The sequence below is a fragment of the Camelus ferus genome, chromosome 29 (genome assembly GCF_009834535.1).
Source record: "Camelus ferus isolate YT-003-E chromosome 29, BCGSAC_Cfer_1.0, whole genome shotgun sequence".
NCBI lineage: Eukaryota > Metazoa > Chordata > Mammalia > Artiodactyla > Camelidae > Camelus > Camelus ferus.
In genome coordinates this window covers 14,559,366-14,576,758 of record NC_045724.1, presented here as the reverse complement: position 1 = coordinate 14,576,758, position 17,393 = coordinate 14,559,366, and the positions used below count along the sequence as shown (strand labels likewise).

Here is a 17,393-nt window from a genome sequence, read left to right as displayed (position 1 = left end):
CCGCCAGCTGTCTTTCTGCTGGGATGGCGCCTGGGGTGGGAGTGGAGTGGGAGAGAGGAGGGCACTGGAAGGCAGGCACAGCTCCATCTTTGCTGTGAGCCCCTCCTCACTAACAACTGTTCTCTGACTGGATTTGTAGGGCGCGATCTACGGCATGGCCCAGGCTACCGTTGACAGGAACCTCGTGGCAGAATTGTCCTCTGTCTTCTTGGACAGCCTTTTCAGCACAGACACTGTAACTCAGGGTAACCAGATGAATGGTTCTCCAAAACCCCGCTGAGCTGGGACCCTCTGTAGCCCCGAGGGGCATCTGGCCTTTAGAAGGGTCTCGGGGTGGGGAACAGGCCACGCGGTTTCATCTGGTCTTGCTCCACACAGCACAACGGAACAGACCGCGGACAGCTTGAGCCTCAGGATTATTGGCATCCTTCTGTGGTTCTATAATGTGAAGACCAGAGGATTCCCTTACACAATTATTTTGCCCTTGTTCTAAATGTTACCCTGGGAATTGTTTTAACCATCTCCTTTTCTAACGTTTCTTGCTCTCAACTTCACTTAATCACTGTGTGGCAGCTCTGACCTGTCCTGACTCCTTGGGAGGCTGGGTAAGTTTTGAGACAGGAAAAGGTCTGCTTTGCTACCTCAGGCAGACGGCTCCTCCAGCCCCTCCTGGAGCAGGTCAGTTGTCTCGCAGCCCCTCCTAGTGCAGCTCCTGTTACCCTCCCAGGACCCAGAGTGCCCAGGCTGTTGTTCCTGCTATGCAGGGTCGGCATGGCCAAGCGGATCTGCTTGGTCCACCGGTCCTCTTCCATGCTTGCAGTCCCCATTTCATACTCTGTTGCCACCATCTTTGAAGATTCTTGTTTGAAATAATGCCACTGGTTTGTCCCTGCTTCCATGGACTGGGTTCAAGAGAACTCCATTTCCAGAGACTAGGACATTCTGGCCCTGGTGCTTGCCTCTCTGAATTGCCAGTGTTCAGAGCACACCTGAACCCTCTCCTGGGCTGGTGATGGTCAGAACCAGACCCTTTTCTATACTTTTCTGAGTATCAGAGTAAGATGAGCACCCAAATTCAAATGTGTGTCACCAGAGTTGGTGGCGGTCCTCCCCTCCCCTGTTGCTCTAAGCCATCATGTAGGAGAATGTTTGCTTGAAGGAACAGCTCAAAGCACCTTCACAAGGTGCCCTGACTTACCTGAGGTAGGTGTGAGGAGGGTGTGAGAGCCCCCAAGGTAAGGAAAATCTCTCTCCATTAGTGTGGTCTTCCTGCCTCTTCCCCCTTTATTCAGCTCCCAAAGGTACTACGGCAGTTAAGCCTCAGGTACTGCACTCCTCGGCCCTGGCTAGGATGAGATAAACCTTCTGGAATAGGAAAACAGGATGCAAGTGTCAGTTGTGGCCTGGGGTCTGGGATTCCTTATTAAGACTAGTTGCTCAGGGTGGTGCGGGGACGGGACCCAACCCTGCACCCACTTTCTCCCTCTTCCCTCTGCAAGGGGCCCAATGTAGGCTGAGCCACTGTCCTGCTCTCATGACGACATACCGTGTGCCTTCCTCCTCTGCAGCCAGCAGTGATGGGCTATTCCTGACCCAGGTTCAAGGGGAAATGGGTCAGTCTTTCGAGGTTTTTAGCTGGGTAGAGGATAAATCAGGAGTAATTGTCCTCGGTTCCACCACCCTCCTCAGGGACTTCTAAATATTCAGCTTCTTCAGGCTGGTGTCCTCTAGTCCCCTTCACTGGGAGTGCTGGCTTGGAGAGCCAAGACACCCAGACTGCCCCCAGCTGCTCGGCACATCTGTCTGAAGTGTTCTTTAGCACTGTACTTCCTCCACGGTAACTGACCCACTGGCCGTGCCATTCCAAGGCTGGTGCGTTTCATTCTGTCTTTTGTGGATTCCAGGGGTGGCTGGAGAATGCATGTGTTGGAGGCTGAGCTTCTTCAGACATGAGAGTCACATTCTTCCCAGATGCCGAGCACCTCCTGAGAGGAGCTGTAGTCAGAGCTGTGCATGAACGTCCCTGGGTCTCCAGTGCGGTCGTTGTGTTGGAGAAAGCCCAGACCCAGAGTGGCCCAGCAGGCACCACTGTGGTTTGTCAGAGAAGCAGGTGCCCTACAGAGTGTGCTGTTGCTTCCAGTGTCTCCCCATGACCTTCCTCTGTGCTGTGACATTGCTGCTAAGGGGCGATGGTGTTTTTCAAAGGGACCTGCTGTGGCGAGCCACTTTATGATCATGAGCGTTAGTCTGACTTAGTACTTGTGGGCTTTCTATTCTCTATGTATCTGTGCACATTAGTTAACACCTAGTCAGGCAGAGGTGGGTGGAATGTCTTAACATCATGTTGCTAGCAGATGTCACATTGGCCTCTGCAAAAATCAGACTGTCTAGTTTGTGCATTAGTAGTCGCATGAATATACTGCCATGTCACTTTTAATATGATGTTTTATACTTGGAAAATGGTACTTGCCTCTTTTAGATCTTTTCTCTCTTTAACCTCTTCCTTTTCCATCTCAATGCTTCCTAATTGCAGCAATACTCTCAAGAAGCAATTAAGTGATTAAATGTCTCAAATCCTAATCATTGTCGATGGTTGCATTCACTTGTTTATTTAGGCACAGCGCGGCAGCGCCCAACTGGCTGCTGGTGAGTGAGCGCCCCCTTGTGGTGAAATGGTTGTGTGTGGACACTGATATTAGGACCAATTGACAGACATGGGGAGCAGCAATTCCACTCAATTCCAAGCACTTCCTCTGTAGCTCCACCAGGAGTGATGGGCACACTGGTTTAAAGGAGGTCTGGAACTCAAGTCTTTAGTTCCCCAGGGCCAGGACCCTTATGTTTTGTCATTTCCATCCACATTTACTTATACCTTAATGATGGATTGAGCTATATATGTGGTGGTCTGCAGGCAGCTAGGCAGTGTGGCTGTCTCACCAAAGGACAGACTTCAAGCCTTGCACTGGGTTTGGGAGCTGATAGAACCCTTCAGCTACCTGCACACGTAACCACTGGGTTATTCAGGTTCTGAAGGCTGTCATTCAGGTAACCCAGCTTTTCATTCTGGCTTTTAGCCCACTCCTACTTTGCCAGAATCGAGCCAAGGAACGCCGCCTTTGCTATATATAGTTTTCTGCCAAATAGCTTGATTCTCTGAACGCCTGCTTGCTTTGGGGTGAACCCTAGAGAAAGAGGGGCCAGGATGTGCTTGGCGAGGAGAGGCATGGCCCACCCAAGAAGTGGTGTCTGGATGCTTATACCTGCTCCTCACACCTGGGACCCCTTTGCCTTCTCTGTGGGTCTTGGTAGCAACAAGCTGCTTTTAGCTAGGCCCAGTCGTGACAGAAGTAATGACGAAGGCCTAACTTTATAGCCACCACCAATAGCCTGGGTAAGCAAAAGTAAGGTGTGAAAGCCTTTTCTTGTACTTGCTGCTTTTTCATAATCTCTCCTTAACATCCTCCCCTATAATTTCAATTGCATTAATTTTAGAATAAATATTTATTTCTAAAAATTGTTGCTTGTGTCTTTGTCCCACACAAAGATGCTTAATTTAGCTATAGTGCTCTCGAAGTTGGCATTTTTCAGCCTTTTATCTCTGAGAGTAAGCAGAGGCAGGAAGGTGACATACACATAGTCCATACCTCCATGTCTGGTGGCTTGCCCCCTGATCCACAGTCATCAGGTCAAAGCACACTTAGAATAATTTAAGTCAGATGTGGAGCAGATGGGGGACCATTGTCTGAATCTTGTTGGTTTGATATTAAACTTTACTGAGAACTTGTTACTAACAGAGGTACTGGAGAGAAATCAAGATTGCAGAGTAGAAGGACATGGAGCTCACCTCCTCCCACAGATACATCAAAAGTCTACCTACATGTGGAACAATTCTCACAGAAAACCTACTGAACACTGGCAGAAGATCTTATACAACCAAAGCTGCAAAAAAGGTCCAACCACATAACCATGTAGGATGAATCAGGTTAGGACCTGCACCCCTGGGAGGGCTGTGAAAGAAGAAAGATTCCTTCACCCTGGGAACCGCCTTCCCTGGCTGAGATCAGCCGGGACAGACAGGGAGCTTCAAAGGAGCATGCAGCAGCCAGGCTGCAGCAGGCAGAACAGGAAAAGACCAGCAGAGTCAGTCCTGGCTACCTCGCAGTTCTCCCCAGCCTCAGATATGCGTTGCTGGTGTATGCGGGAGGCTGGGTGCTGAAACTTGGGCTTCAGCAGACAGACCTGGAGCAAGGACTGGGGTTGGCTGCAGGGAGACAGCCCGAAGGTGTTGGAGCATGGTCCAGACCGCAACCAAGAGTCTGCACAGGAAGGAGCCCAGGTCTGCTACTGAAGCCCAATTGCCAACACATGTGCAAAGAGAGGGGCGGGACCCTGCCACAGCGTTCTCAGCATGCTCACAGCAGGCATGGCTCCACCTCTGTGAGCCCTGGGAGTGCGCAAGCGCCAGTGGGTCCCCCCCCCCCCCCCCCGCGGGATGGGCTGAAATTTGAGCTGTGTCTCAGCGGCTGTGTGACTTCTGGGTATTTATGCTGCAGTAGGCAGCTTTGTATGCACAGTGGCTGTGGGACACCTGAGCAGATTACTGGTGCTCCCATGGCTGGCATGGGTCCAGGTGCAGGTTTTGTGGGCACACAGAGGCAGGGGTGGGGCCTGGGCTGATTGTACAGCTCCCAAGGCGGGTCCAGGTTTGTGGCTATGGTGGACCCCATGCCTGACTTTGGTCAATCTGTGCTGGTGACTGAGCACAGCGCCTGAGGGACACCTAGGCCAATTGCCTGCATTCCCATGGTTGAGATGGGGCCAGGGGAAGTGCCAACAGTGTACCTTGTGAGCCTGCACAGTGGGTGACAGGTGACACCAGAGTGCACTTCCCCATGGACAGCTCCTGCGGAGGAATACTCAGTGGCTCTTCCAGTGGGAGCACTCTTGTCCCACAACCTCACAGCCACAGTTCAGAAATGGATCTGGGGGCTACTACTCCAGCAACTAGGGAGCAGACCCTGCCCCAATAGTGCTGTGACAATCGCAGAGCAAACACAAGGCCCTGCCCAATATCCAGTCCAAGCTCTGGTCACCACACCAGTCACCCTTCCCCCACCAAGGGGATAACGACCCAGCACACACCGAGGAAAGATGTGGTAGGCAGCCACACTAAAAACCACCCTCACACCAAAATAGTCTCATGCAGGTTACACAGAGTGGTTCCCACATAAAAACAGCTCTTCAAGACCCCAGTAAATGAGTCTCCTAAATTCATATAGTCAGAGAACTATAAGTAAAAGGAAGAAGCAGAGGAACCACTTCTGATGAAAAGAACAAGAGAAATCTCCTGAAAAGACAAGCAATGAAACAGACCTCTCCAGTCTAACAGACTCCAAGTTCAAGGAGGAGGTAATAAAAATTCTGAGGGAATTAAGAAAGGCTATTGATAAAAATGCAGATCACTGGAAAAGGAACCAGAAACTATAAAGAGGAGCCAATTAAAAATTAGAAAACTCATTTGCTGAGACAAAAGCCGAGCTAAGGGCAACAAATAGACTAAATAATGCAGGAGAACAAAAAAGTGATCTGGAAGATGGAATAATGGCAATCACCTAATTACAACAGCATACAGACCAAAAAAAAAAAAAAAATATATGAGATCCATGGGATAATATAAAGCATGCCAATAGATACATAATAGGGATTCCAAAAGGAGGAAAAAGAGAAAAGGGGCTCAAAAATGTATTTTAAGATACTATGGCTGAACATTTCCCAAACCTAAAGAAGGAAACATACCTAGGTATAGGAAGCAGAGAAGGGTCCCAAACAAGGTGATATTACAATTACAATGTCAAAAGTTAAAGATGAAGAGAGGATTCTAAAGACAGCAAGAAAAAAAAAAAGTTAAATTACAAAGGAACACCCATAAGGCTATCAACAGATTTCTCTACAGAAATATTACGGGCCAGAAGGGAGGGGCAAGACATATGCAAAGTCCTGAAAATGAAAAACCTGCAACTTAGGATACACTACCCAGCAAGATTTAGAATAGAAGAGAAAGAATTTCTCTGACAAGCAAAAACAAAAGAATACAGCAATACTAAACCTACTCTAAAGGACGTACTGAAAGGTCTTATCTAAATAGAAAAGAAGCAAAAATCTATAGGAAAGAGAAAAATCACAATTTGAAAATAAATCACTTAAATAAGCCAGTACAGATTTTTTTAAAAAATCAAAAAAAAAAAAATTTGCACAAGTGATGGTAACTGCAATGAATAGAAAAGGATAGCATGAAAATGTAAAAAGAGTACATCAAAGTCATAAAATGTAGGTGAGGGAACTATGAAGTTGTATTTTTTTTTTTTTTTTTGGATGTGTTTGAGCCTACATGACTACCAGTCTAAAACCAGTAGATATAGTAATGGATTAACATACTTGAAACACAGGGTAACCACAAATCAAAAAAACCCCAATAGATTCACAAAAATCAGAAAGAAGTGAACACAAGTATTATACCAAAAAACCCCATTCAGCCACAAAAGGAAAAACAGAAAGGAACAAAAAATACAAAATCAACTGGAAAACAGTCTAAAATGGCAATAAATACATATCTATCAATAATTACCTTAAATGTCAATGGACTAAATGCTTCAATCAGAAGACACAGAATGCCAGATTGGATGATAGAACAAGAATTTACAATATGCTGCCGACAAGTGACCCAGTTTAGGCCAAAGATACACACAGATTGAAAGTGACGGGATAAAAAAAGATATTTCATACAAATGGAAATGGCAAGAAAGCAGAGGAAGCGATACTCAGACAAAATACACTTTAAAACATCCAGCAACACATAAAAAAGATTATACATCATGACCAAATGGGGTTCATCCCAGGGACACAAGGGTGGTTCAACATACGCAAATCAATCAGTGTAATACATCACATCAACAAGAGAAAGGACAAAAACCACATGATCATCTCAATAGATGCAGAAAAAGCATCTGATAAAATTGAACACCCATTTATGATAAAAACTCACCAAAGTGGGTATAGAGGGAACATATCTCAACATCATAAAAGCTATAGATGACAAACCTACAGCCAGCATAGTACTCAACGGTGAAAAACAAAAGCTTCCCACTAAAATATGGGTCAAGACAAGGATGCCCCACTATCACCACTCCTATTCAACATAGTCTTGGAAGTCCCAGCCACAGCAATCAGGCAAGAGAGAGAAATAAAAGGGATCCAAATTGGAAAAGAAGAGGTAAAAGTGTCACTATATGCAGATGACATGATACTATATATAGAAAACCCTAAAAAGTCCACACAAAAACTACTAGAGCTGATTGAAGAATTCAGCAAGGCAGCAGGTTACAAGATTAACATTCAAAAATCAGTGGCATTTCTTTACACTAACAATGAATCAACAGAAAAAGAAAGTAAAGAAACAATCCCCTTTAAAATAGCACCCAAAGTAATAAAATACCTAGGAATAAACCTAACCAAGGAGGTGAAAGAATTATACACAGAAAACTATAAACCACTGATGAGGGAAATTAAAGAAGACTTTAAAAAATAGAAAGATATCCCATGCTCTTGGATTGGAAGAATCAATATTGTTAAAATGGTCACACTGCCCAAGGCAATCTACAGATTTAATGCAATCCCTATCAAATTACCCAGGACATATTTCACAGAACTAGAACAAATCATAATAAAATTTATATGGAACCATCAAAGACCTAGAATTGCCAAAGCATTACTGAAGAGAAAGAAAGAGGCTGGAGGAATAACTCTCCCAGACTTCAGACAATACTATAGAGCTACAGTCATCAAGACAGCATGGTATTGGTACCAAAACAGACATATAGACCAATGGAACAGAACAGAGAGCCCAGAAATGAACCCACAAACTTTTGGTCATCTAATCTTCGACAAAGGAGGCAAGAATATACAATGGAATAAAGACAGTCTCTTCAGCAAATGGTGTTGGGAAAACTGGACACCAGCATGTAAAACAATGAAGCTAGAACAGTCCCTTACCCCATACACAAAAATAAACTCAAAATGGATCAAAGACTTAACACAAGACAAGATACAATAAACCTCCTAGAAGAAAATACAGGCGAAACATTATCTGACATACATCTCAAAAATTTTCTCCTAGAGCAGTCTACTCAAGCAATAGAAATAAAAGCAAAAATAAACAAATGGGACCTAATAAAACTTACAGGCTTCTGCACAACAAAGGAAACCATAAGTAAAACAAAAAGACAACCTATGGAATGGGAGAAAATCTCTGCAAATGAAACCGACAAAGGCTTGATCTCCAGAATATATAAGCAGCTCATACAACTTAATAAGAAATCACCAAACAACCCAATCCAAAGATGGGCAAAAGACCTGAACAAGCAATTCTCCAAGGAAGACATACAAATGATCAACAGGCACATGAAAAAATGCTCAGTATCACTAATTATCAGAGAAATGCAAATCAAAAATACAATGAGGTATCACCTCACACCAGTCAGAATGGCCAGCATTCAAAAATCCACAAATGACAAATGCTGGAGAGGCTGTGGAGAAAAGGGAACCCTCCTACACTGCTGGTGGGAATGCAGTTTGGTGCAGCCACTGTGGAAAACAGTATGGAGATTCCTCAAAAGACTAGGAATAGACTTACCATATGACCCAGGAATCCCACTCCTGGGCTTATATCCAGAAGGAACCCTACTTCAGGATGACAATAGCCAAGACATGGAAACAGCCTAAATGTCCATCAGTGGATGACTGGATAAAGATGTGGTATATTTATACAATGGAATACTATTCAGCCACAAAAACCGACAACATAATGCCATTTGCAGCAACATGGATGCTCCTGGAGAATGTCATTCTAAGTGAAGTAAGCCAGAAAGAGAAAGAAAAATACCATATAAGATCACTCATATGTGGAATCTAAAAAACAGAAACAAAAACAAAAAGCATAAATACAAAAGAGAAATAAACTCATAGACATAGAATACAAATTTGCGGTTGCCAAGGGGGCGGAGGGTGGGAAGGGATAGACAGGATTTCAAAATTGTAGAATAGATAAACAAGATTATACTGTATAGCACAGGGAAATATATACAAGATCTTATGGTAGCTCACAGAAAAAAATGTGACAATGAATATATATATATGTTCATGTATAACTAAAAAATTGTTGTCTACACTGGAATTTGACACAACATTGTAAAATAATTATAAATCAATAAAAATGTTAAAAAAAAAAAAAAGAAAAAAATACACTTTAAAACAGAGGCCATAAAGATAAAGGACACTATACAATGATAAAATGAACAATACAAGAAGAGGATATTATACTCATTAACATATAAGCACCCAATATAGGAGCATCTAAATACATAAAACAAATACTAAGAGAAAAAAGGCAAGAAACTGATGGGAATACAATAGGAGATTTTAACACCCCACTGACATCAATGGACAGATCATCCAGACAGAAAATCAGTAAGGCAACAATGACACAATACAAGAGTTAGACATAATTGATACTTTGAGGACATTATATAAAAAAAAGAAACCAGAAACAAAACAGAATATACAATCTCCTCAAGTGCACATGGAACATTCTCTAGAATAGGCTACATAGGTCACAAAACAAGTTTTAACAAATATAAGAGGATAAAAAAAATTTCAAGCATCTTTTCTGACCACAAAGGCATGAAACTAGAAATCAACCACAGAAAGAGAAACAAGAAAAAAAAAAAAAAGATAGCATGGAGACTAAATAACATGCTACTAAAAAGCCAGTAAGTCAATGATGAAATCAAGAGGAAATTTTAAAAAAGACCTTGACAAAAATAACACTGAAAACACAACCATAAAAAAATCTATGGGATGCAGCAAAAGCAGTCCTAGGAGGGAAGTTCACAGCAATACAGGCCTTCCTCAAAAAACAAGAAAAATCTCAACAAACAACCTAACCTACCACCTAAAAGAATTAGAAAAAGAAAAAACAAAACCTAAAGTTAGCAGAATGAAATAAACAATAAAGGTCAGAGAGGAAATAAAATAGAGATGAAAAAAATCACAAAAGAATAAAACCAAGAGCTGTTTTTTTTAAAAAGTTAAACAAAATTGACAACCTTCTGGCCAGACTCACCAAAAGGAAAACAGACAGAACGCAAGTAAACAAAATAAATGAAAGGGGGCAAATAACAACCAATACCACAGAAATACAAAAACCTGTAAGAGAATACTAGGAACAATTATATGTCAACATAGAAGAAATGAACAAGTTTCTACAAACATACATCCCACCAAAACTGAATAAAGAAGAAATAGATAGTTTGAAAAGACCAATCAATAGAACTGAAACAGAATCTGTAATAAACCAACTCCTTGCAAACAGAAGTCCAGGACCAGATAGTTTCGCTGAGGGATTCTAACAAACACACAAGAAAGAACTTACACCAGTCCTCCTCAAACTCTTCCAAAAGACTGAAGAAGAGGGGACATTCTCAGAGCTCTCCTATGAACCCATCATCACCCTGATACTAAAACCAAAGACACTACCAAAACAAAATTAAATGCCAATATATTTCATAAAAGTACATGCAAAAATTCTCAACAAAATATTAGCTAAACAAATACAAAAACAGTAAAGACTGTACACCAAAGTTAAGCTTGGTTCATCCCAGGGTCACAAGCATAACACAAATACTGACTGTGAGATGCACATTAACAAAACGAAAGATAAAATGACATGATCATCTCAATACATGAAGAGAAAGCATTTGATAAAATAGCACTTGATAAAACAGAACATCCATTCATGATTTTAAAAAAACTGACCAAAGTGAACACTCCTCCCCATAAGAGCTATTTATGGCAAATGTACAGCCAACATAATGCAAAACGGTGAGAAGATGAAAAGCTTCCCCCTAAAACCTAGCACAAGACAAGGGTGCCCACTTTTACCACGTTTGCTCAGTGTTAAAAGTCCTAGTCACAGCAATCACAAAAGGAAAAAACAAAACAAAAAAGGGTATGCAGAATTGGAAGAGAGGAAATAGAATAGTCATTATATACAGATGACAGGATACTATACACAGAAAACTCTAAAGAGTCCACACAAAAAATACGAGAAGTGGGCACAACATTGTAAAATGACTATAATTCAATAAAAAAAAGTTAAAAAAAATACGAGAAGTGATAAATTCAAGACAAGAGCTCGATACAACATGCAGAAATCTGCATTTCTTTAAACTAACAATGAAATATCAGAGACAGAAGTAAAAAAAAAAAGTAACTTTAAAATCATAAACAAACAAGTACTCAGGAATAAACCTGAGAAAGGAGGTGGAAGACATACACTGAGAACTAAAACACTGATGAAGAAACCTGAAGATGATTCAAGTAAACTGAGAGACAGCCCATTCACTTAGAGAGGAAAATTAACACTGTGAAGACGGGGACACCACCCAAAGCGATTTACAGATCTAATACAATCCCTATCCTAGTACCCATGACATTTTTCACACAACTCGAACAAATAGTCCTAACATTTATATGGAAACAAAAGACCCAGAATTGCCAAAGCAATCCTGAGGAAAAAGAACAAAGCTGGAGGCGTAATATTCCTAGACTTCAGAAAATATTACAAAGTAAAAAGTCAACAAATGATAAATGCTGGGGACAGTGGACAGACATTCCTCCTTCACTGTTGCTGGGAATGTCGTTTGGTGCAGCCATTGTGGAGAACACTATGGAGATTCTTTACAAAACTAAAAAGAGACTTCCAATATGATCCACCAATCCCACGTCTCAGTATAGATATAAATATACACACATATATCTCGAGGAATCTCTAACTGGGTAAGATACATGCACCCCAGGGTTCAGAGCAGCACTACAGCCAGGAGCCAAGACATGGAAGCAACCTAAACATCCATCAACAGATGACTGGATAAATAGCATATGGTATGTATGTGTATGTGTGTGTGTGTGTGTGTGTATATATATATACACACACACACACACATATATATACACACACACATACACTACACACACATACAATGGAATAGTACTCAGCATAAACACGAATAAACTAATGCCATTAGCAGCAACATGGATGGACCTGAGACTGGCATATGACGTGAAGTAAGCCAGTAGAGAAAGAAAAATACCAATATGGTATCACCTATATGTGGAGTCTGAAAAAATGCCACAAATGAATTCATTTATCAAACAGAAACAGGCTCCCAGATGTAGAAAACACACTTATGGTTACCAGGCGGAAAGGAGGTGGGAAGGGAGAAATAAGGAGTTCGAGATTTGCAGCTACAAACTACTATATATAAAATAGAGAAACAAGTTTATACCGTAGAGCACAGGGAACTATATTCCGTATCTTGTGGTAACTGATAATCAAAAGACAAGGAGAAGGCCGAAATGCATGTGTGTGTGTGACTGAAACATGATGCTGTACACGTGCAGTTGTACAACATTGTAAACTGACTATACGTCAATTTAAAAAAAATAGAAATAATGCCATCAGCAGCAACATGGGCAGATCTGCAGAATGTCATACAAAGTGAAAAAAGCCAGAAGGAGGAAGAAAAATACCATATGACATCACTTACATGTGGAATCCCAAAAAGAGCACAAATAAACTTATTTACACAACAGAACCCGAAACAGACTCACAGACATAGAAAACAAATTTCTGGTTACCGGTGGGGAAAGAGGGAAGGGAGGGATAGACTGGGAGTTCTGGAATTGCAGATACTCACTAGTATATAGAACATAGAGAAATAGCGAGGTCCTACAGCATAGCACAGGGAACTATCTTCAATGCCTTTTAATAGTGCATAATTTAAGAAATGTTGAAAGGAATATATACATATATATGTGTGTGTATGTATAAATGAATCACTATGCTGTACACCAGAAATCAACACAGCATTGTAAACTGCCTATAGTTCAATTAAAACCATAAACGAACAGCATGGTATTGGCATAAAAACAGACACATACACCAAAGGAACACAATGGCGAGCCCAGAAAGAAACCCGCACACTGACGGTCAATTAATCTTCGATGAGCGAGACAAGAGTGGACCACGGAGCAGAGACAGACTCTTCAGCAAGTGCTGGGAAAGCTGGACACACCGTATGGAAATCAATAAAGTCAGAGCACTCCCTCACACCATACTCAAGAAGAAACTCAAACTGGCTTAACGACTTAAACATTAAGACATGACACCATCGAACTCCAGGAGGAAGATAGAGGCAAACATTCTCTGACATCAAACCCGGCAGTGTTTCCCACTGTAGCTCAGTCTCCCAAGGCAATAGTTACCAAAGCAACAACGAACAAGTGGGACCTACGCAAACTTACAAGCTTTTGCTCAGCAAAGGGAACCGTAAACACAAAGACAACCTATGGACTGGCAAAAAACACCTGCAAACGAAGCGACTGACAAGGGCTAAATTTCCAGAATATACAAACAGTTCATACAACTCAATAACAAAAAATACACAACCCATTCAAAAAGTAGGCAGAAGACCTAAAGAGACCTTTCCCCAATGAAGACATACAAGTGGCCAACAGGCCAATCAAATGGTCAATATCACTCAATACAGAAGAAATGCTCGGTGCCACTAACTACTAGAGAAATGCAAATCAAGACGACAACACGCTATCACCTCACACCGGTCAGAATGGCCATCAGTAAACAGTCCGCAGACAATAAATGCTGGGGAGGGTGGACAGAAAAGGGAATCCTCCTTCACTGTTGCTGGGATGTCATTTGGTGCAGCCATTATGGAGAACACTATGGAGATTCTTTACAAAACTAAAAAGAGACTTCCAATATGATCCACCAATCCCACGTCTCAGTATAGATATAAATATACACACATATATCTTGAGGAATCTCTAACTGGGTAAGATACATGCACCCCAGGGTTCAGAGCAGCACTACAGCCAGGAGCCAAGACATGGAAGCAACCTAAACATCCATCAACAGATGACTGGATAAACAGCATATGTTATATACATATAATATATATAAGTATACACACACAATGGACTAGTACTCAGCATAAACATGAATAAACTAATGCCATTAGCAGCAACATGGATGGACCTGAGGTTGGCATACGATGTAAAGTAAGCCAGTAGAGAAAGAAAAGTACCAATATGGTATCACCTATGTGTGGAGTCTGAAAAAATGCCACAAATGAACTCATTTATCAAACAGAAACAGGCTCCCAGACGTAGAAAACACACTTATGGCTACCAGGCAGAAAGGAGGTGGGAAGGGAGAAATAAGGAGTTCAAGATTTGCAGTTACAAACTACTATATATAAAACAGAGAAACAAGTTTATACCGTAGAGCACAGGGAACTATATTCCGTATCTTGTGGTAACCGATAATCAAAAGACAAGGCGGCCGAAATGCATGTGTGTGTGTGACTGAAACATGATGCTGTACACGTGCAGTTGTACAACACTGTAAACTGACTGTAAATACTGTAAACAAATGATGCGACTGACAAGGGCTTAATTTCCAGAATATACACTCAGTTCATACAACTCTGAGAAAAACAAATATCCAGTTAGGAATTGAGCAGAAGATCTCAATAGGCATTTCTCTGAATCAGTCTTATAGATGTCATAAAGGCACACGAGAAGATGGTCAACATTGCTAATTATTACAGAAATGTAAATGTAAACTACCATGAGGTATCTCCTCACACCAGTCAGAATGGCCATCATCAAAATATCTACAAATAATAAATGCTGGAAAAGGTGTGGAGCAAAAGGCACCTTCCTACATTCCTGCTTGGCACGTACACTTTTGCAGCCACTATGGAAAGTGACATAGAATTTCCTTAAAATACGAAAAACAGAGTTACCATATGGTCCAGTCATCTTGGGCACATATCCAGAGGGTACTCTAATTTTATTTAGTTTTTTTTTTTTCATTGAAGTATGGTCAATTTACAATGTTGTGTCAATTTCCCATGTACAGCACAAGTTTTCAGTCATACAATATACATATATTCATTTTCATATTCTTATTCACTGTGAGCTACAAGATCTTGAATATATTTCCCCGTGCTGTACAGTATAAACTTGTTTATCTATTCTATATTATACCTGTCGGTATCTATAAATCAAACTCCCAGTCTTTCCCTTCTCACCCCACTCCCCTCTGGTAACCACAAGTTTGTAATCTATGCCTATGAGTCTGTTTCTGTTTTATATTGATGTTCATTTGTCTTTTTTTTTTTAGACTCCATATATAAGTGATATAGTATTTTTCTTTCTCTTTCTGGCTTACTTCACTTAGAATGATATTCTCTAGGGACATCCATGTTGCTGCAAATGGCATTATGTTGTTATTTTTTATAGCTGAATAGTATTCCATCATATAAATATACCACAACTTCCTTATCCAGTCATCTGTCGATGGACATGTAGGTTGCTTCTATGTCTTGGCTATTGTAAATAGTGCTGCTATGAACACTGGAGTGCAGGTGTCTTTTTGAATTAGGGTTCCTTCTGGATATATGCCCAGAATTGGGATTGCTTGGTCATATGGTAAGTCTATTTTTAGTTTTTTGAGGAATTGCCTTATTGTTTTCCACAATAGCTGCACCAAACTGCATTCCCACCAACAGTGTAGGAGGGTTACCTTTTCTCTACACCCTCTCCAGCATTTATCATTTGGAACACCCTAATTTTAAAAGATACATGCAACCCAATATTCACAGTAGCATTGTTTATAATAAACAAGACATAGAAGCAATCTCAACATCCATGTACTGATGAATGGATAAAGATATGGTGTATATATACACAATGGAAAACTATTCAGCAATAAAAAGAAATAATGCCATTTGCAGCAACATGGATGGACCCAGAGGTTGTCATACTAAGTAAGTCTGAGAAAGACAAATAACATATGGAATCTATCACTGATCTGTGGAATCTAAAATATGATACAAATGAACTTATTTACAAAACAGAAATAGACTCATAGATAAAACAAATTTATGGTTTCCAAAGGCTAAGTTTTGTTAGGGATGGATAAATTAGGAATTTGGGATTAGTAGATACAAACTACTATATATAAAATAGATAAGCTACAAGGTCCTACTGTATAGCACAGGGAACTATATTCAGTATTTTGTAATAAGCTATGTGAAAAGAATATGACAAAGAATACAAATGTAATCTGAGTCACTTTGCTGTACACACCAGAAATTAACACATTGTAAATTAACTATATTTCAATTAAAAAAAATAAAACTCAAAACTCCGTAGGTATTGATAATCTTTACTAGCACAAATTGGAAAGGGAGATCTGCTAGTCCTTCTTACCAACCTCTGCCTCTTTTCTGGCCCTTGATGCATGACCTCCAGGGTAAATAGGTTGTGACACTGCTAGCTGCCAGTTCCAAGTGACCCTGGCATTTGCAAGCTGGCTTATTACCCATGTTGCCACAGACGAGGGATCAAAAGTGAGGACCCATTGGGAGAAGGGCTTCCCAGTCACTTTTGTATAATTCAATATATGTGGAATGATACTCATGCAGCACATGTGTAGGGGTAGAGGTGAGGCTTCTCTGACGCCCCCTTCTCCCAGTTATAGCACATCAGTGACATCTCTCTGCCCTAGAGAGTTACAGGGCTGAGGGACCAATCTGTGCGAATCAGCTCCCAGACTGCTCAGATGGTAGAATGACTGTCACCTCCTAAGCTGCAGCTTCTGTTGTCTCCCTTACCGAGTCAAAGCTGCAAGTCTTGAGACTTTGGCCATATTTCTACATAACTGGAAGCCATCAGGAATAGAAATCTCCCTGTTGGGAGGGTGTGGAGAGAAAGGAACCCTCTTAAACTGCTGGTGGGAATGTAACTTGGTGTAGCCACTATGGAAAATAGTAGAGAAGGTCCTTAAAAAACTAAAAACAGAGTTACCAAATGGTCCAGCAATCCCACCCCTGGGCATATATTTGGAAAAGATGAACTCTAATTTGAAAAGATTCATGCCCCTCAATGTTCATAGCAGCAGCCAAGACATGGAATCAACCTAAATGTCCATCAACAGATGACTGGAAAAAGACGTGTATGTATATTCAATGGACTACTATTTAGCCATAAAAAAGAATGAAATAACACCATTTGCATCAACATGGATGGACTTAGAGATTACTACACTAATTGTCATCAGACAGAAAAAGACAAATATTTAATGATATTACTTATATGTGGAATCTAAAAAAAATCACACAAACGAACTTATTTACAAAACAGACTCACATAGAAAACAACTTCTGATTACCGAAGAGGAAGTGGGGGGA

General features: G+C 41.1%; 1 protein-coding gene across 3 annotated transcripts in view; it reads left to right on the top strand.

Moving 5' to 3' along the window:
* The window catches only part of SGPL1 (sphingosine-1-phosphate lyase 1), a 53,840-nt gene extending 51,260 nt beyond the window's left edge, over positions 1-2,580 (top strand). For all 3 annotated transcript variants that reach the window (XM_032470107.1, XM_032470106.1, XM_006181159.3), the window contains exon 15: positions 140-2,580. In XM_032470107.1, the coding sequence (XP_032325998.1) occupies positions 140-280 (141 nt within the window). In that variant the 3' untranslated portion in view covers positions 281-2,580. The remainder of the gene's footprint in view (positions 1-139) is intronic.
* The last annotated feature ends 14,813 nt before the right edge of the window (positions 2,581-17,393 follow it).